Source organism: Mya arenaria, chromosome 15 (genome assembly GCF_026914265.1).
Source record: "Mya arenaria isolate MELC-2E11 chromosome 15, ASM2691426v1".
NCBI classification, from domain to species: Eukaryota; Metazoa; Mollusca; class Bivalvia; order Myida; family Myidae; genus Mya; species Mya arenaria.
In genome coordinates this window covers 23,687,526-23,708,275 of record NC_069136.1, presented here as the reverse complement: position 1 = coordinate 23,708,275, position 20,750 = coordinate 23,687,526, and the positions used below count along the sequence as shown (strand labels likewise).

The following is a 20,750-nucleotide window of genomic DNA, read 5'->3' as shown; positions in this document are numbered from 1 at the left end:
GGCTAACTAATTGAGTCGAACCGTCGAAGCTATGAGTTAAACTCTGTAAAATCAAAGTGATCCACTGAAAACGATTTACGGCAAATTTGTAAAATTAACAATATATACCACCTTTCGCAGGTTGAGGAGAATTATACTTATAAAACAATTAAGTTCAATGTTTCAAATGCAGTTTCTAAAATGTATTTATAAATGACCACATCTCTCAACTGTTGTTTTCCGTTTAACACAGACTTCGTGGGTGGCATCTTCAGTGGCCGCAGGCGTAGGGACATTAGCGCAGCAGATCGAGCGTGCATGCAACAGTGCGACTCCTGTGCACCCTTCCTACTTAGTACACAGGATGAGATCATTGATGCGGGTGAGAAATAACTACGCTCAGACCACTGCGTTGCTTTATTTCTTATTTCGTAAATTACACAGTTGCTTCCATGAGAAAGTTTGAATGGACAAGATAAATTTAAACAACAAGAATTCTTTGTCAGTTTAACTACATAGGCAGATATCATCGCTGCGGATGAGAAAGAATTACGCTTAGGCCGATTTTTTTATTTTGCAAATCCCAAAGTTGCTTCGAAGAAAACGTTTGAATGGACAAGACAAACTTAGACAACAGGAATTTAACTACACAGGCTGGGATCTTTGATGCGGATGAGAAAGAATTATTCTTAGGTCATAGTTTTTTTCCCGTTTTTATTTCATAAATCACAAAGTTGATTCCAAGAGAACGTTTAAAATGAAAAGATTAAACTTAAACCAAGTTCCATCGACAGGAATTCTATGTCAATCAGAATATTTCTGTTGTGTTAAGGTTTCTACAAAAGCAGATGTTCAAAACTCACAACGAAAAGATACGCATAGATGCAAGAAACAGCGGTATAAGAAAAGAGTTTTGTAGATCTGATGTTTTGTCCAGTTTATTTATTTATTTTTATCAACTATATATACCAAATTTTAATATATACATTATAGTATGCGGTCCTGAGATAACCGCTATGAATGCAACTCTTCAAGCAAACATCAAGAGGATTGCGATTGTGTATGACGCCCTGATTGACAACGAAAAGCCCATCGTCGAGCAGGTTAGAATTTCCTCTTAAATCTATTCTCATTAATTTAGCTCGCTTGTAAAGACAGCTTGTTTAAACCCCCAGTGAGCTCCTGTTAAAGTATCTGTTCCTACGCGGCAACCTCAACATTTGCTATAAGTCTCGATAAGTGTCTGTTGTTCCTTGACCTTTTGCTTTTAAACAAGTTCATCATAAGGATTGTCCCTGTATTTTTCCTTATGTATTATGAATAACTCTCGATTCGTTTCTTTGGTAAAGAACATTATGTTATGGAGTTCCAAAACAAAATCAGTACTGGGAACCATGAGAAAGTAGCCTAGCCATTTGGGGTATTGAACCCATAAACTCTTGGGTAAAAGCGGAACCTTTAATCATTAGATAACTATTAATTGATTATTAAGACTTAATCTATATCCTCTTTTTAATATATGAAATATGATAGTTTAACGTACTGTATGTATGTTAAAATATAAAACCAAAGTAAGCTTGTTATAACACGTTTGGGTGGAGAGGTGTTATAATGCAGACGTACTCAACCTAGGTGACATATTAAGGAGATCTCCGTTCACTTACCTGGGAATCAAATGACACCACAATCAAGTTTTAATTGGATCTTAGAACAATTTAGTCAATCAATCCAATTAGGACTCATATTGACACATTGTCTATATATTATATTACGAATAGCATATTTTATTCAGAAATGATTTTTTGACATCTTTCAGATAAGATTTGATCCAAACTCGATGGATCCCACGACGTGGGAATTTACGTTTGTCACGATAAAGGCAAATGTCAGCGGCATATTTGATGAGTATCAGACGAGCTTAGCATACAGTCCAATGAACTTGCCAACTACGGCTACCTTGATGGCGCTTGAGTACTTGGGAGAAAAATTAGCACCTACAGAGACCCTTAAAAACACCAATACCCTTTACTCTATGTGTATACCGTAGAATAAAGTCAGCAGTTCAAAAAGCAGTACCACGTGGTTCTCTTTATTTTCAAATAATAAATGGGCATGCGATCCTATACTTTCGATTTTAAAGTAAATATTATAAGTGTGCACATGATCAGCCGAAGTATTACCCGAAGGGAAGGCGGCAGTGGGCGTTAGGTGACATATAAATGCTTAATTCAAAGAATAACCCCCATGCATGTGCATCTGTCTTTCATAGCAACGTTCAGTCTAATGAATGAAACAAGTTACCGAGGTATGCATGCGACCTTTATTGTCGGGGTCAAAATAGTAATTCACATGAAGCTAGTGCTCCATCCTTCAAAGTGGCATTTCCCATTTAAACTAGTCCTCAATCTTACAAGTAGGCATTTCCCAATAAGCTAGTCCTTAATCCTACAAGTAGGCATTTCCCAATAAGCTAGTCCTCCATCCTACAAAGTGTCATTTCCCAATAAGCTAGTCCTCGATCCTTCAAAGTAGCATTTTCCAAAAAAGCTAGTCCTCCATCCTACAAAGTGGTATTTCCTAATAAGCTAGTCCTCGATCCTACAAAGTGGCATTTCCCAATAAGCTAGTCCACCATCCTACAAAGTGGCATTTCCAAATAAGCTAGACTACACTCCTACAAAATGGCATTTCCCAATAAGCTAGTCCTCAATCCTACAAAGTGGCATTTTCCAATTAGCTAGACTACAATCCTACAAAATGGCATTTCCCAATACACTAGTTCTCAATCCTACAAAGTGACATTTCCCAATAGGCTATTCCTCAATCCTACAAAGTGGCATTTCCCAATAAGCTGGTCCTCAATCCTACAAAGTGGCATTTCCCAATAAGCTAGTCGTCAAGTTTACAAAGTGGCATTTCCCAATAAGCTAGTCCTCAATCCTACAAGTGGCATTTCCCGTGAAACCTAGATCGGAAGATGATAGTGTCTGTGAAGCTAGTGCTCCAGCCTACAAAATGGCACTTACGATAAGTTAGTTCTCCGTCTTATAGAATCGCATATCTCACGAACCTACAATGTGGAATTTCCAAATAAGCTAGTGCTTAATCCTGCAAAACAGCATTTACCATGAAGCGAGTGATCCATTCTACAAAACTGCATTTACCATGAAGCGAGTGATCCATTCTACAAAATGGAATTTACCATGAAGCGAGTGATCCATTCTACAAAAAGGCCTTTACCATGAAGGGAGTGGAGTGCTCCATTCTAGAAAATGGCACTTTTCATTAATTAGGTATTTCCCCATCCTTTAAAATTGCAATTCACATGAGACTTGTGCTTCCGTATAGGAGCTCGCACTTCTTGGATGAATTGCCTGATAACCTCAAGATCGTAATCAATGTTCAGGACAAATACACCAGTCGAGACAATTACAACAGTTAAACTATCTAAATTAGTTAATTAGATGATGCAAATGCTGATGCATTTAAATATACAGTCAATAAGAGTGTGAGGTACACAGAATTCGAGTAGAACGTGACAGTACTTAGACCATAGGAGTCATATTCATAAAACAAAATAATGAATACTTTAAACTTAGTGAACATTTCATAATTATTGATAACGATTATTTTGAATACCCTCCACATTTCATCAAACTAATTCATATGGCAGACAAACAGACACACAGAAAGACAGTTTATTTCGACTTATACAATTCAAATGTCAAAGTAAACAAAATATGTTGATAAATTGCTAAAAACAGAAATTAAAAACTTCTTTGAACCAGCGTAACCAAGCAAAACCTGACAGCTCCACCACATCATACAGCGTTACAATATTCTTTTCTAAGATGTCCCCTTAAAGGACAATATTACACGTTAATTATACCAAAATATCAAAATACGCTACATATAAGAGATTTCCCACGGACTGAAGCTGTCTTGTCAATTATGGTTGTGTTTATTGCTGTTTTTTAATTTTAAGTTCGCAGATCAAACATTTCATGTAAAATGTGTTTTTTTTCTCGAATAATTGGGGAAACGGCGATGTTGTAGAGGAAACCAAATAATTCATGGAATTATTTACAATGGGTCATCTTGCACATATCCTTGAAGGGAAACATTTCAATTTCTCGATTACTTGAATAAAATTTCTAACCTCTGGTCGTGTTTACCACACGTGTTTAGATTCTACTACTTACCAACGTTACCTCCACCACTTCACCTCGCAACGATTGGACACGGTGAACTTAAACTTCATAAAAGCATGAAAGAAAGCGAATCAAATGCGATTTTAACAAATAGGCCATCTCCGTCATGTTGAAAGATAATGTTCTAGTTAGACTATGATCCAAATATAACGAAGATGGCCTATTTGTTAAAATCAATGTGGATTACGATGTTCTTCTTATTTTGGAATGGACAACTATTAGGGAATGCGGTAAGCGGTGTATTAAGAAAAAACAAACATTACTGAAAACTTTGATATCCAAATAAATCCACTTGATATTTTTGGTACAGAAATTTAAAAACACCTTCTTGAAAAATTGAGTAATATGATATATTTAAATCTTCCAAGTTGGAGAGCATTCAGTGATAATAAGGACTGGATAAAAAGTGCAGTATTTCTTCATAGCACACCCATTTGCAATCCTTTTGTTTTAAATGTAAGATAATCGAATCGGTTTGCTTAGTGTTTATTTAAACACCACGCATTAAATTAAATAACTTTTTTTGTCCAAATGTTTTGTCAAAAGTCATCCGAATCATTAAGGTCTTATATTATAACTGCGTTGAAATGATTAAGATAAACTAGAAGGCTGTTCATGCCCCAAACTGACTGTACTTTTGTAATATCAATTGCGCTAAATTCTAAACAGGGTTTCCGTATCAACACTGGTAAGGTTTCTTGAAAGATTGGTATAATTTGCCGAACGATTACAATAAGTTAAACTAGGTGGAAAAAGTGGTTTACTGTTTGTTTAATGGAAAATGTATTTAGGTGCCAATCTCTATGAGAGAGTCCTTTCCCGATATAGATAACAAAAAGGCGAAGGGCCGTGACGTCGTCAGGAGTAAACAGCAGCAGACATCTCTATTGCAAACGAAATGTCGGTGGTAGTTTGTATTATAAACCGTTATGCATAATTAACTCCCTTCGTTTTTTTTGTTCTGTTGATTTTATTAAATCCGACATCAATATTTTCTCTAAAAAATATTCATCTTTTAACGAACAGTATTTTATAGGGTGGCACGAGCTTTATTCAGAATTTAAATCTTTTTGTTAAATACACCATATGGTCAGTTTCGCATGAGAAAAGTTTTAATTGTATTATTAATAATTTAACAGAAACAATGTTTATCAATAATTTTGTTATTATTCGACTAAAGAATACCGTCGGAACATTATTCCATTGTATTATTCAAGATTTGTATAGATAGTTCTAAAAGACGTTACCTGAAAACAGATAATGATCAGGTGGGTCTATGTAATCACTAATTAGTAACGGCGTATTTATCTTCTATTGAAAATTTATTTTGCATTTATTACATAATTAGATTTCAAAATACGCTGAGAAACACTTTTGGTATTCATTTACATACTTGTCGATAAATGAAGGTAGTCAACCCATACCATGAGAGGTTATCCCCTGAAATTTTCATATACATTTGATATTATCAAGCAATATTTTATTACGAGAAAGGTTAAACCTTCGACCAAAACATAGTTTTTGGTTTTAAAATATTGACGTAAGTATCACCTTCAATTATATCCCCAGATATCTTGGATATGTTCAGGAGTTTAGCCCGTCAATGTCCCATCACGCCGCGTCCATCACATGCTGCTCCAAAAGAACTGCACATACTTTTCATAGGAATTTTGGTCCGTTGTAAAGCGCAGATGAAAATGTTGTTAAATCATAAGCAAGGCATGTTCGGGCAGGGTGTAAGACTATTGATCACGCCTGTGATAGCTCTGACTTCGGTTAAAATAAAGAACAAACAATGATAAACAACAGCAACATCGTCTATATATTTTAATAAATAATTTATCTTATTAACACAATCATACTCAGAAAATACTGCCAATAGTATTTGTTTATAATGGTGTCACTGGACAACATCATATTCACAATTTTGTCAATATAACGTTTGTGGTACTAATTTGTTATCGATTCGAATACCTTAATGAACGCACCGATTCGCAAATTATTTAAGCAGAGTTCTTACCACTCAATTGTCTTAAATCATATAAAGATTGGGTTTCAGATATTTGGGAATTTAAAATATTCTATTTTTATTTATGATCCACAACTAATTTAACATGAGTTCTTATTTTATAGTGTTCTAAATGCTATCAAAATGGGCTTTAAGAATATCGAAGCTTTGAAATATTTATATTTTTATTAATTTCTGATTATGCATATAATAGACTCTTCTGTCTTGAAATCTTGTTTTAGAATATGTTCATATACGACTTTCAAGTTATATCACGGTAAGAAGCGACATATCGGAGTTAGGATGTGCAGCAAACTGCCTGAGTTTATCCAGGAATAACCAGTGCATGTCCTCCAGTTACAACAAAAGCTCCCATAACTGCTACCTGAGTATGGACGAACAAGGATTGGCCGAACATGTCAATGATCAAGCTTCTAAAATTATGTTGTTCTTAAACGGTAAGGCTTAGGTACAAAATAGAAGCATTCGCTTCTTTCAAACAAACACAAAGCGTGTTCAGTGAGCGAAAGACAAATCATTTTGTCTATTAATGAACTTGAATTGTTAGTGTCAATCAAAGTACGTTCACATTGCGCATTCGGCATAATGACAGAGTTCTGTTACACCGCTCAATCTTGAACAATCTTACTCGACAAATATGTTCCTGAAGGTAAGAAATATTGTCGTTTTTTAAATGTAGAGGATACAAATAACGCAATCATTCGTAAACAAATTAAATAGTATTATTAAAAAAACGCTGCATAGGAAACGTCATGATTTCTAATGAGTATAATGTCCAGACAAAGATGAAACTAAAAAAATATAATATTCATTATATATGTACGGTATTCTTTCGGCGTATTTTAACACTATTTTAGAGCAAACACATCGTCTTCAGTTTCTAGGTTAGTTTTTTTATTTCATTTATGTTCCCAATTATACACTTAGAATATGTAACACGGACACAAGGAATGGAATTAATACATATATTTTATATATTAAAATAGACTTTTTTTTTAGTCTTGAAAACATTTCTATTCCATTCTATTCCCCGGTTTTTGCAGGTAAAACCGGACCCACTACACCATAGAGACAGGTTATTGAAGAAAGTTTTATGAAATGTACAAACAATTTAAAACAATTTGTAATTTTGGGAGAGTTTGTAAGTTTTTAAGCAAAAGTGTTTACATTCACCGCATTTGTGTAAATGATTGACCCCCTTTGTTAAAATGAACTCAGCGAGAATTTACCGAAAAGAAAAAATTGACAGTTACTTGACTTTTACCACAAAATAAAAAAATACGTGGTTACCGGAAGTAACATTAGCGGCATCGATTTTTGACAACCACTATCGATTGTCGCCGACATAGCATTGTCAGCGACGATTTATCGATTGTACTTGATAATCGTTTCATCACTAGTTAAAACAAACCTGTTTACAAAGATAAAGATGTTGTTTTTCTAAGGTCAAAATAATGTAGGGTTTTACTTTATACCCCCAGGCACCACATGTCCACATGATGACTTCAATTTGTGTGGAAAAGCCCTGTATATGACAGCCAGTTATCCGCCTCAATCGTCCGACAAAGTGCGAAGTACTTCTTTGACCCAACACAAGGAAGGCTGCACAGCCAACGAATTGAACACTTGAACATCAAAGATGATGCCAGAATTTGGTCGCCGAAAGTATTTGACCAAAACCAGTTTATCCAAGTAGGTTGCTTTGCGTAACTAAATTACCTAGACTGAGCTGTATAACCAACCGTACGTGTGTGGACCATCCTTTCTCCAAACCCACATATCTAGATCCAAATATTTGGCCATGGTGGAAATTCTTAGCTTGCACAACGGGCAATGATAAAAAGGAATCCGTCTGCACTTCTACGTACAAAATAGTTTCAGCGGAAAAATACAGTTTTTCTGAGCGGAGGTGGGAAAAAAAAACATCTACCATTCGCAATTCACACTGTTAAATGATAAAGATGAATCCCACGAGAAGAAATGGCAAGTTTTAAACCTCGATCTATAGATAAAATTCGCAGTAAATTCGGCACTCTAAAATAACGTATTATTTAGTCGTGAATTACTCATCATAACCAGTATTTGCTGCAGTATTTTATAATCATAATTTATTATTATTACCTTTTTACCTTGAAAGATATATATAAATATATTTGTTAATATAACAAAGTACAATACTTAGCTTCGAACATCATTAGGGGGATAAACGTTTGTGAAATTGGAAAAAATGTGTACGTGTGAGTGGATGCGTGTGTGATTGTATGCGGGAAGGTAACCACATACAAAATTTATAATGCCATTACTGCCTTTTTGTATGTGTACAGATTTGTACTTTGTGTAAAATATTAATGAGAAAAAAAGCTTGTCAACTTTTGAAACCTCTGCGGCCAAAATTGGCACATGTTTCCTATTTTTATGGCTTTCCAGAGCGGTCCTGCCATTTTCTACTGTCGCTTAATTAATAGTCTTGTTTACCAAATTATTCGAACGCGGACACGTTTAGATTTAGTGAAAGTTATGTTTTGGTCATGTATTTTTACTCAATTTATAAATTTTTATATTTTTTTATATTTTATTTTAGTTTTAATTACTCCAAAAGTAAACGTGTAACACAATATCACAGTAGCACTTCATGACAAGGTTGTTTAGTGAGGTTCCTTAGCTAAGATGAACGCATAGTACTCAATTGCTTCAAACGACATCTTCTTTTAAACTGCTTGGCTACAGGTTTCCTATAGACTCATATTTTTTTATATGAAAACTATTCTTGTCTGAAACAGCTTTGTCGGGACTCTTGACAATTTGTATGAAGCATCATACAATGGTCCTCCAACAATTTTGTTCGAATTGTGCTTCTGTGGACAAAAACGGTCACGTACTAGAGTTAAACAAATGATATGAAAATAGTTTTATCTGAAACTTCCAAGCCAAAACCTTTAGTAGTTTGTATGTAGCATCATACAGTATTCCTCTATCAAGCTTATTCAAATCGTGCCCCTAGGGTCAAAACTAGTCCCTGTCCGGGGGTCACAAGTATATGGTCGTTTACCATCGTTTCTTTGAAATAAAGCTGGATCACCTCCTTTTACCTTTTAAAGCTAAATCCATGAAATTTGGACATGTGTACTATTTTGAATTTTTTTTTTCCTAGGATGACCTTACCTGTGACCTTAGGGGAACTTACCCTTCTTTTTATGTTTATAACATATACACTTACAGAAATATGATTGTCAACATCATCAACATACGTAACTAAGTCGAGTTCATGCCACCAGACTATCAAATGAAATACGTGTTTATGTATTACAAGGTATATATAATTTATTTTTCTGGTTTTAGATATTATTGGATATTATAAAATCTAAAATTATACATAACCGTGCGTTAAACTCTGTTGTAACCTGCTTCCAACCCTCTTGCTTTTTCGAAATGGTTACGGCATCCGTTGTTTTATTCTCAATAAACATTTTATACTTATCAACAATTTCTAAAATAACATTTTTTTCTCAAATGTTTCGCTCCTTATTTATAAATCAAATCAGTCATGTATCCAGATGTACCGCAAATGATACCATTTGCCCGTGCAATGTTACGCTTTTAAGGTTGAAGGCTCTGATCAACATAACCCTGTGTAAATCTCGGATTTGTAAATCTTTTCGAAAAAACGCAGTGCGAATGATTCCGGATTACGAATTGCATTGAAATATTCGCGAGTTTACAAACCCCGGATTAACCCACAGTTAATTCGCCGGTATAAACACTGGCTATGACACTAGAAATAAATGAATACATGGTTTCATATTACCACTGCCTGAAAAAGCATTTCTCCCAAGATGAAAATTTTAAGTATAAAAAACAGGTCTCCTTTAAATGTATAAAAATATCAGATGGATAAATGAAACCCTAAATTAATCAAATAATTAGTAACCTTTGCTTACAAAAAAACAACAACAACAAGTATGGCATTAGGCAAAACATTACAATAGAATGATATCTTATATGTGTAGCAATTGTCTCCCTTGCATAAAAAACTGCACGCTGTGAAATAATGAATTTATCATTGTACAAACTTCAAAATTAATATAAAATGATGATGATAATCCTAGAAAATATAACTAGTGTAAATAATGCTGTTGTACATCTTTTCAAACTTTTTAAAACAAAATGACAATTAATTAATTAATTAATTTAAGCACAATTTTTATGCAAAAAGCTACAGAAACAAGCTCAGTAGCAAAAAGTTTAAACATAAACCCGGTTTAGTGGCACTGGGCACAAACAAGAAACATAGAAGAACAGCACAAAACTCCACAAACAGCACAGTGCATACGTACTATATATAACAAATAGGTATGTTTATCAAGAATTGTTAGGTACCGCCTTGGAACGGTCAGTAAAATGTAAATTTACTGGGGGTTTAAACCAGTTTATGTGCACAAACCTCACTCTTATCCCAACAATTCTTAATAAAGATAAAACGCAAAAGGTAAATCTTATCAAAGTATCAAATCGAAAATACACAGTAAAACGTAATAAACACATTACAGGAAACTGTCTGCTGTAATAATCTGCAAAATAAAATCAAACACAGCAAAGCATATTGCAATTGAAAAATCTAGCAAAATAGACACAAATTATGCAAACTTGATATTATAATTCCAAAATATGTATGAAATGAACACTTCATATGCAATTTTATAGATTTTTATATTGTAAACTTAAAGGGAAATTATTTCATCTGAATGAAGAGAAATATTTAAGGCACAGTAAAAATGTTTACAAATAAAGATTACTCATGTAAAACTATATTTGAAAATATCAAAGAAATCATTTATAACATAATATGAAATATATGATTACTGCATGACTTTACGCACAATATCCATTCCATAATACAAGCGTGACAATATATAATAGTAGTTAAACCATACAGCAGATACCAATCCGAGCAAATGAAATGCCAATCGAATACCAAAATGTTAAATATACTAATACTGATTATGGTTCACAATGTACGATATGTTTATAAGAGAACACAGAAAATCAAGCAATTGGAATTCAACTTTAAGAATGGATACCCCCCCCCACACCCAATACTTTCACACATTTAACACAGGAATTACACAAATAATTGTTGAGCGAGCTCCTCTCCATATTCGTCCGATGCTTTCGTCACTCATCTTAACGTGGGCTATGGTTATTCTTGGACAACCGAACTAGCATATTCACCTCGACCAGGATCTACAGAGACAAATGAAGGAGGATTCGCATCCCTCGAAGGAATCTCATAGAAGTGTTTGTAGGTTTGACAGTGACAGGACAAGGAAACGACAGTCTGGAGTCTGGAAGAGGAGTCAGTCTAGGTCTACGCTGTTGGATGATATAACTGACAGAAGACAAATAAGAAGAATCAAAATCCTCTGAAGGACCTGCTGCTTCAACAGCTCTTGAAGGCTCTAGTTTCCATCTAGGAATAGGAGAAAGGACAGGCTCTCCAAGAGAGATGGTAAAAACAGACAGAAGAAGTCTCAGTGAATGGTTCTAATTTGGACCTATCTGTGTTTTCCTTTAAATCCTCTGTCCCCACGCCTGGTGGAATATTAATATTTATTTTATTATATTTTTTAAAGTTGTTTGGATTCTAATAAATTTTCCAGTAACCTTTCGTAAGTATTAAAGATGCACTCTTGCTCCCAAATAAAATTTACAACAATTAATACAAATGTTTTGATATACCAAAAATGAGGAATAAATGTCGACAACAAAGGTTCTTATGAAGGAAACCGAGTTTAATTTTAAGGAAAGGTGCAGAAAACATGGTATATCTACCTTATGAGACTATAGTAGATCACAGTAAATATTTTAGCATTCACCAATCATTTAATATATTTGCGTTTTCAGCAATAACATATACGGTTACAATCTTTTTATCAGTTATTAATATTTTCCATAAATGCGTTATTTAGTATTTTAAGAACTTAAAGGTGTATCACTCAAAAATAATGTTTGTTATACATGTGTATGTATTGATTTTGAATAAGAGTGTTACTTTAATCCCAAACAATAACAATAAACGTTTAAGGAATCCTATCCACAAATAAGCTAGCTATCTGATAGCTCGTATACCCTTTAAATGTTAAATGTGGATGCTTGGTAACCGCATACAATTTTGGTACCATTAGAAAGGTATGTGCTCGCTGATAAATCAAATGACCGTCTACAAAACGCCATTGTGTTCTCAAGTTTTATAGCTGGTAACTGCTTCAAAACAACATAAATCGATGACATAAAAACAAACACCAAACGTAAATAAATGGTTCACCAGTTCTGTTTCACGAACATGATAGTTGTTCTTCCTGTGTTGGACGTATATGACGTCCTATGCATCTTTCTCACAGACGTACCAGGCCCCATACTCACAAAGATAGTCAACCCACCCATCGTAGCCGATCACCCAGATAACCAGGCAGTTGTACCCAGCATACCCGAGGGGTTGTACCCAAGGAGTCACTGCCCAAGCAGTGAAGCCCCAATCTTCCCCCGTCTCCCATTTAAACACGCCTTCTTGGAGCACGTCATTAGCCCCAAGCCAATAGTAGTGTGATCCGTACACGGACTCCAGAAGACCTTTCAGGAAGCCATTCTCGCCCAGGGTAGTAATGACGGCTAGTGTCGCGCCCATCTGTATACAACTATCCCGAGCCGTGTACCAATCCACTGCTGCCTGATTAGAGACAGGAAGTTTCGTAATCGTGCCAGCCCTCACCACACGCAGCAACGCCCTGTAAGAATGATTTTGTGTATTTGACCTACATGCGTAAACTCTTGGGTTAAGCCAGTGGTTTGAGAAAAAGTGAACGATTTAGAGAAATAATGGTACTCTCGAACAAACAAAGAATGAACAAAGTCATAGTATGTATACCCTGAAACATAATCCAGAACTAGAAATGTATAAACATTGGTAATTCAATATTCTAACCTTGCTTATTCTAACACTTTTATACATGGAATAAATAGAAAATAGAAACAAAAAATAGGGGAAAACCATTGTTTACTTTAATGAATCTATGTCACCTAACAATGAAAGACCATTGAACAATGATATAATCATTTACAACATATGCATGTTACCCAACAATCTAACTCTTAACGGGATGACGTCCATGGATAGTCTCGGGACATCATTAATTAATGGTCCCCTCTCAAACACAAAAAGAGGAATGATTCCTATAGGTTAATTCCAAAATTGGTAAATTAATTCAGATTTTATTTCAGAAGTCCATTTAAGGGACCTGTTCCCAGATTTCAAAGGCAAGAACTCTATTTTGACCTGTGAATTTGTTTATATTAACGAATGAAGAGAACAATAACTCGGTGTAAAGGACCAATAGGAACACCTCGGCCATTTGACGTCTTAAACAACCTCGGATGTATGCCGGTGCAATAGTAAAAGAAGTCTGTACAATTACTACTACTACGACTACTACTACTACAACAACAACTACTACTACTACTACTACTACTACTACTACTACTACTACTACTACTACTACTACTACTACTACTACTACCTACTACTACTACTACTACCACTACTACTACTGCTGCTGCTGCTGCTGCTGCTGCTGCTGCTGCTGCTGCTGCTGCTGCTGCTGCTGCTGCTGCTGCTGCTGCTACTACTACTACTACTACTACTACTACTACTACTACTACTACTACTACTACTACTACTACTACTACTACTACTACAACTACTTCTACAACTACTACTGCTACTGCTACTGCTCTGCTACTACTATTACTACTACTACTTCTACAACTACTACTGCTGCTACTACTACTACTACTACTACTACTACTACTACTACTACTACTACTACTACTACTACTACTACTACTACTACTACTACTACTACTACTACTACTACTACTACCACTACTACTACTACTACAACTTCTACAACTACTACTGCTTCTGCTACTTTTCTGCCACTACTACTACTACTACTTCTACAACTACTACTCTACTGCTACTACTACTACTACTACTACTACTACTAATAGTTATAGTAAGAGTAATAATAATAATAATAATAACAAAAACAATAATAATAATAATAATAATAATAATAATGATAATAATAATAATAATTTATAATAATAATAATAATAATAATAATAATAATAATAATAATAATAATAATAATAAATAGTACCGTTTGAACGTGATAAAGTGTTTTATCGCGTAACTTATTAAGAATCATACGAGTTTAGACCTTAGGCTTAACTGCTCAAAATAAAATTACTATGCGATCTACTTGCAGCGTAGTAAAATGTAAAGACAGTGTAAACCGTCCATATATATCCGAGGTTGTTTTCTTTTGAAAATGGCAGAGTGTATGCACCCCCTAGATTCAACTAAATTTACTTTTTTTATTCGAACACCGAATACAAAATACGCTCAAAATGCACCATTTCGGACTAAAAACACCCGAAACACCTTGCCAACAATTTAAACCTATTTTAATTTCTGTTCTGAGGGATGGTTCTGTCAAAAGATTGTGGTCCTAAGTAACGCCGTCTTTAACACCAAATCGAAGGCAGCTCGAATACAATTATTAAAGTGAAATATGAAGTGGCTTATGTTTATTAAACATTCAGTATCTGACGCTGCAACGCTTATTTCAATAATGTTCCAATTCACGTTCATGTAGCGTACATCTTTATCGAAACGCTTGTATCACCTTTAACATTCTAGTATACAGTTATGGGCCAGTTTTCATTTTAATTGGAACAACCGTTTGAAGAATTTGATTTAACAAGTCATATTTAGTTTAAAACGCTTTTTAAAGTTTGAAATAAATATGTCCGGTCTGACATCATTGAATAAATCCAGACATTATAAAAAAGACATACCTGGATAACATAAATGTTCCATTGTCCGTCCACGAGCCATTCCTCCGCCCCCTCTCCACTACGTGACATCAATTCACAGGCACGTGTTTCACCATGGTAGCGAGCCGCATGACAACGTTCCCCCTTCTCCTCTTCGTGACGCGAGCACAACGTGCTGCAGCGGACTGCCGAGCGTGCGGACGTCTGCCCTAAGCTGGTCCCGGTGATAGCGGAATTCCCCGTATACTTGCTGTAGTCTTGGACTGAAATGTCTCCTCTGACGCTCGCCAGTAGCTCGAGCAGCGAGAGGCAGACCATTATCAGAATGATCTTCATGACGACGTTTGGCCACGAACTCTGCATCCAAATGTTCACGTGTCACCTGTCACTTCAAACTTTACAACGTATCACCTCTAACTGAGCAAGCGACGGTTGTTACTAAAGTTGACGAGGTACTGATTTGGACTATTTACGAAGTTATGGCAACCTTAGAAAGAAAAGTTGTGATTTTAACTCGCATAAATCTAATATTTACACTCTTCAATACAGTCATATTGAAACACATTGAAAGTCTTTGAACTGTTAAGTCGTACTCGTCATCGGCACAAAATTGCATTTAAAAGCTTGTATTGTTTTATTGATACCATTGTCGATTTGCAAATAGTAATATTCTTTCCTGAATCGTCAGGCTTGCTTTCATTGCCATAATTCATGAAAGGTATCATGTTTGACTGGAATGCTGTTCTTATCAATACAAATTGAATATCACCGCCGATTTTGAAAATGAAATCAATATTACACAAAGCGTATTAAATACTAGACCCGCAAAAGCTAGTTCTCGTATAGCTTTATGAACTGCAATGTTAAGTTTGATTTGTGCTTGGGCCTAAAACAATACGTTTGGTAAGGGTTACCCGACCCTTACTATACGAAAGAGGCGCGGACCCTACTGTTTTTATAGTCAATTGGTAAAAAAAATGAAAAACTAAAAAAAATATTTTTTGAGTGTGTTTTAATATGTAGTTTAAAACCTTAAAACCTTGAAGGCTTTATACAGAAGATATCTTAAACACCATTCTCCAATGAGGAAAATAACGTTCTTATATAAAGCCTAATAAAAAAATAAAAATAAAAAAGCCTACTTACATAACCTATTTTTGAAAAGAATGTAATCCTATAAACCAATAGCAGTAGCAGTTTTACAATTTTGGTAGCATTTGAAAGACATTTGCTTGTTGATAACTATTGTGTAAAATAAATGACCCAAACAACATCAAACATAAAGTTATTGCGCAATCTTACGAAATGATTCTGGGTGCTAACATGCCCTTCCAACATTTCAACTATAGGAGTACTTACTTACTTACTTTAACTTCCTTAACACTTGGTTTACGGTCTTAACACGCGGCTTACCGTCTGAACACGAGGCTTACGGTCTTAACACGTGCCTTACGGTCTAATCACGTGACTTAAGGTCTTTACATGTGGGTTTCCTCCTTAACACGTGATTAACGGTCTTAACACGCGGCTTACGGTCTAATCACGTGGCTTACGGTCTAATCACGTGTCTTACGGTCTAATCACGTGACTTAAGGTCTTTACATGTGGGTTTCCTTCTTAACACGTGATTAACAGTCTTAACACGTGGCTTACGGTCTAATCACGTGGCTTACGGTCTAATCACGTGTCTTACGGTCTTATCACGTGGCTTACGCTCTAAACAAGTGGCTTACGGTCTTAACATGTGGGTTTCCTCTTTAACACGTGACTTACGGTCTTCACACGCGGCTTGTGTCCTAAACACGTGTGTATAAATTCGAATCTGTCTTAATTCTCAACGATTTTTAAATGAGGAGTGGCGCGGCTTCAATCAACGAATGAGCTTAATTTCACAGCCCTTCCTTACTTAAATACAGTGTGTGTATACCACGTGATAAATGACGTCATAAATGGTAAGTCGGAAGTTAACATCTTGCTTCGAATGAAGACTTTAAACAAAGACCCTCTATTTATTTAAAATATAAAATGACACATGGCACAGTCTACGCCGCTTACATAGCCTCGAATTTTGTCTTTTACTAGCGTTTGATTGACAGTTCAATTTCTAAAAACACTTCGACAAACCTTTACCTTTGCCTGATGGAACACTATCAAAACATTATTTTGAAAACAGTTTGTCGAAGTGTTTGAGTAAACTAATCACCTAATTGAACCCTATATATGTCACAAGGCTAACGCTAAATGTCGGGAAACCTCCTGGCGTTATATGTCGCATATGTTACGCCAAATGTCGCAAACGATTGTTGATGTTGCTTTAAGCATTTTACAACTGTAAAGTTATAATATGATTGAAGTGCTGTACGTGGTAATAAATGACTGAAATAATTAACAAATCCACAGCATGCCTTGCTCAAAAACCTTTTAGCATTAATTGATGAAATCGTGCATGAGTCTTAATCCTTATATGAGCTTGTGTATTATCTATTCTTCATCACGGGAGAGGGCCGTAACTGATGTTGGCAAAACTCGTGGCCCAATCCCTTTGCATGCTTGATTTTATAACGTCGGTTTAAATATTGTGTTTAAATTTGCATTGATATTCTCAATGTCAAATGTGTTCTTATGCAATAAAACATTATTAAATCCCCTGAACTGTTCAAATTAATGTATACCTTTCTTATACCATTCCTTATAATATAAGTTGCGACCATTTTGCTTAAGTAATTTGTTATTTCATATAACCATTTTGCTGAAAGTAAAATTATTATTTTCATCGTGATTCTTTTTGTTATTGTATCCATGACATCAATACGTCGTTTAAAATGTGTGTTTTTTCGAGAGACATTAGCTGAATATCGCTTGGTCTATATCGAATTCAATGATAAGATCGTTTTCATTTTTTATTAAATGTTCTTGCATAAATATTTTCCATTCCACGTTATTATATGGGTCTAGATATCGTTTTATCCATAGAGTTTAAAGTGAGCCAATAAAATGTTCTATATCTGTTAATTTAAGACCTCCATATTCATAGTCTTCTTTTAATCTTATCCGGTTTGTTGTCCAATAAAAACTCAAAAACTGTTTTGTAATGTCGTTAATGGTTTGTTTACTTGGATTAGGATGCACTGCAAAAGTGTGTATTTAAGTTTCGAAAGCGCAAAGGTTTGACTTCCGTAACTTATGTTCTTTTGTATATTTAATTGCCTGTTATTTGTAAAAGACATTCTTAATGTAGTTGAGTTATCAGAAGTCCCCATAAATCTTTTAGTTTTACAACAGTGGTTGTTTTTATTTTTCAATGATCCCACTCATATTATGGATTTATTGATGTTGAGGTTCAGCAAAAACCTTAGGCCTGAACAATCAGAGAACATTTCTAGTGTCTTTATAAGATTTTCCAATAATCGTCTACCATCATTATTAAAGAATGTTAAGTCCTCTGCAAACAAGGTTTGTTTTATAGTTTATTATTAATTTTAATTCCTTCTATTTGGTAATTGTTTGCAATATAGTTAGATAGAGGTTGTAGACAAATTCTAAACAATGCCGCAGACAAGGGGCAACCCCGTCAAACGCTTTTTAGTCAAAAGATTGTTAGAGGATTCCATTATTACTACTCAAACTTTGAGTTTCATTGTGAATTAGCTTCGTCGAATATAAAATATCAGGTCCAAAATTTAACACTCCTATACTGATGTTTCACTTATTTCAATTGTGTTTGCTGATTTGTGGCTAAAATATCATCTTTTTTGTGGGACACAGACACATTTGTTTCTGTTTTTCACCCCATGAATATATACAATTTACATTATAAATATTATAGATTTTCGTATATGTTTTTCGATGAAAGTATTAATATATGTGCTTAGCTCCATTACGACATATACATGCATGACGTTTTTTAAAAAAAAACTAAAACATTAATGCACTTATTGTAAAAATCAGTAACGAATGAGAATTTTAACTGCTTTCTACAGAATGAGATGATCATAATAAACTTTTTAGCATCTGATCAAATACTTAGATATTTAGAATACAATAAATGTTGTAATTTGTATATTTTCCTGAAATAAATATGTTTACTCCAGCAAAACTTCAACCTTGAATCCTATCAAGTTTCTTCATATCTGTTTTTGGTATGATTGTTACATTTACATTTTCTACAACTATTCTTTCAATGATATGAATAAATACCGCACCACCAGGTATTCGAATAAAAACTATTTTCAGATTCACTCTTACTCCCTAATAATATTTACCACAATTACTAATATCGTTTTAATATTCCCTAAAAGAATGAATAAATGTTAAAATCAATGGTTCTTATGAAGGATACCGAGATTAATTTGAAGTAAATGAACATTAAACACGGTATATCTACCTTATGAGATTACAGTAGACCACAGTGTATCTTTTAGCTTTCAACAATCAATTAATATTTTTTTTGCGCTTTCTGCTATTACATACACGGTTACACTATTGTTATCAGTTATTACTATTTTCCATAAATGCAAACTTAAGGTTAAAGGTTTATCAGTCAAAATTTATGTTTGTTATACATGTGTAAGTATTGATTTTGAATAAGAGTGTCAATTTAACCTTAAAATGTACGACCTGACCTTTGAAAGCTATATGCGTTTTGGTGTTGTAAGTGAATAGTAAAATTGTCATTAGCTTTAACAATAGCAGTTAACTAGTAATCTTTTTATAGGAATATAGAGAAACTAGCTTACAAAGAGTGAATTAATTTAATATTTATTTACTCGTGCCTCATAAAGTTACAACAATTCTTCAAGAAATGTGTTTTGAAATAAGTTCGTTAGCCGAAAGCTAAAGTAAAATCAAACATAGCTGAAAGAAGTAATAATTAAAAAAACACAAAGGATCCTGATTTCAATTTAATAGCAGATACCTCAACCGCTCTGACCGCCATTTCAAAATTTAATAAAGTATTCTTTACAAGTCATGCCAAAGACATTTTTTCAAAGGATTTAATGAAACTGAGAAAATTAGTAAGGAAAAGATCTGTCAAATTAACAAACAGAATGTATCATCTTAAGATTGAATAAAGTATATTCTTATTTAAATCGCTTCATTGTCGATCCTCAAATCATTTCCAATAACCATCATTAAATGGCGTATTTAAAAAACCTGTCAAATTAGCGAACCATCACAGCATTGAATAAAGTATACTATTATTTTGTAAACCTTTATTAGTTACTTAATTAAATTCCATCAACGTCAAAGCTCATGTCATTGCCAAGAAGCGACCTAAATTGTCATATATAAAAGCGACACATTATCTTTTGCTGATTATAGTGTAGGATGAGTCATGACGCGTTTCTTTTAAGAACTTAACATGTTGTCCGAAATTTTGCTTAGAGTTTCTATTTTGTACATGCCATGTATTGTTTTTCCAGTGACATCACAGGAGGCAATTGAAACGGAGATGCTGTGAGCTTGTCCTTTCGGAATATGTCAAAGAGGTTCGACAAACAAGTCAGTAAATGTATGGACGAACGAAATGAATGAGTTACAGGAAATCTATTGCAACTATCAGGTCAGTAAGTTCAAATTTTATTCTGTTGTTACATAGTATTAATGCAATTGTATGTTATTAATAGCGTTATGAT

The 20,750-nt window shown here is 34.4% G+C and overlaps 2 protein-coding genes across 2 annotated transcripts; both read right to left on the bottom strand.

The window, feature by feature from the left end:
* Window positions 1–12,598: 12,598 nt before the first annotated feature.
* On the bottom strand, window positions 12,599–12,901 carry LOC128219215 (alpha-N-acetylgalactosamine-specific lectin-like). Its single transcript, XM_052927029.1, has one exon. The coding sequence runs from the start codon at window positions 12,899–12,901 to the stop codon at window positions 12,599–12,601; it is 303 nt and encodes a 100-aa protein (XP_052782989.1).
* A 46-nt stretch (window positions 12,902–12,947) lies between these two features.
* Window positions 12,948–15,698, bottom strand: LOC128219214 (uncharacterized). Its single transcript, XM_052927028.1, has 2 exons — window positions 15,136–15,698; window positions 12,948–13,001 (listed from the first exon to the last, which is right to left on the bottom strand). The coding sequence occupies exons 1-2, from the start codon at window positions 15,475–15,477 to the stop codon at window positions 12,948–12,950; spliced, it is 396 nt and encodes a 131-aa protein (XP_052782988.1). The 5' UTR covers window positions 15,478–15,698.
* Window positions 15,699–20,750: the final 5,052 nt, after the last annotated feature.

Bases quoted from the DNA above. Each gene is read 5' to 3' on its own strand.
- LOC128219214 (XM_052927028.1), bottom strand. From the start codon at position 15,477: ATGCAGAGTTCGTGGCCAAACGTCGTCATGAAGATCATTCTGATAATG. The intron at 13,002-15,135 runs GTATGTCTTTTT...TCATTCTTACAG, and splicing joins GGAACATTTATGTTATCCAG to GGCGTTGCTGCGTGTGGTGA.
- LOC128219215 (XM_052927029.1), bottom strand. From the start codon at position 12,901: ATGGGCGCGACACTAGCCGTCATTACTACCCTGGGCGAGAATGGCTTC.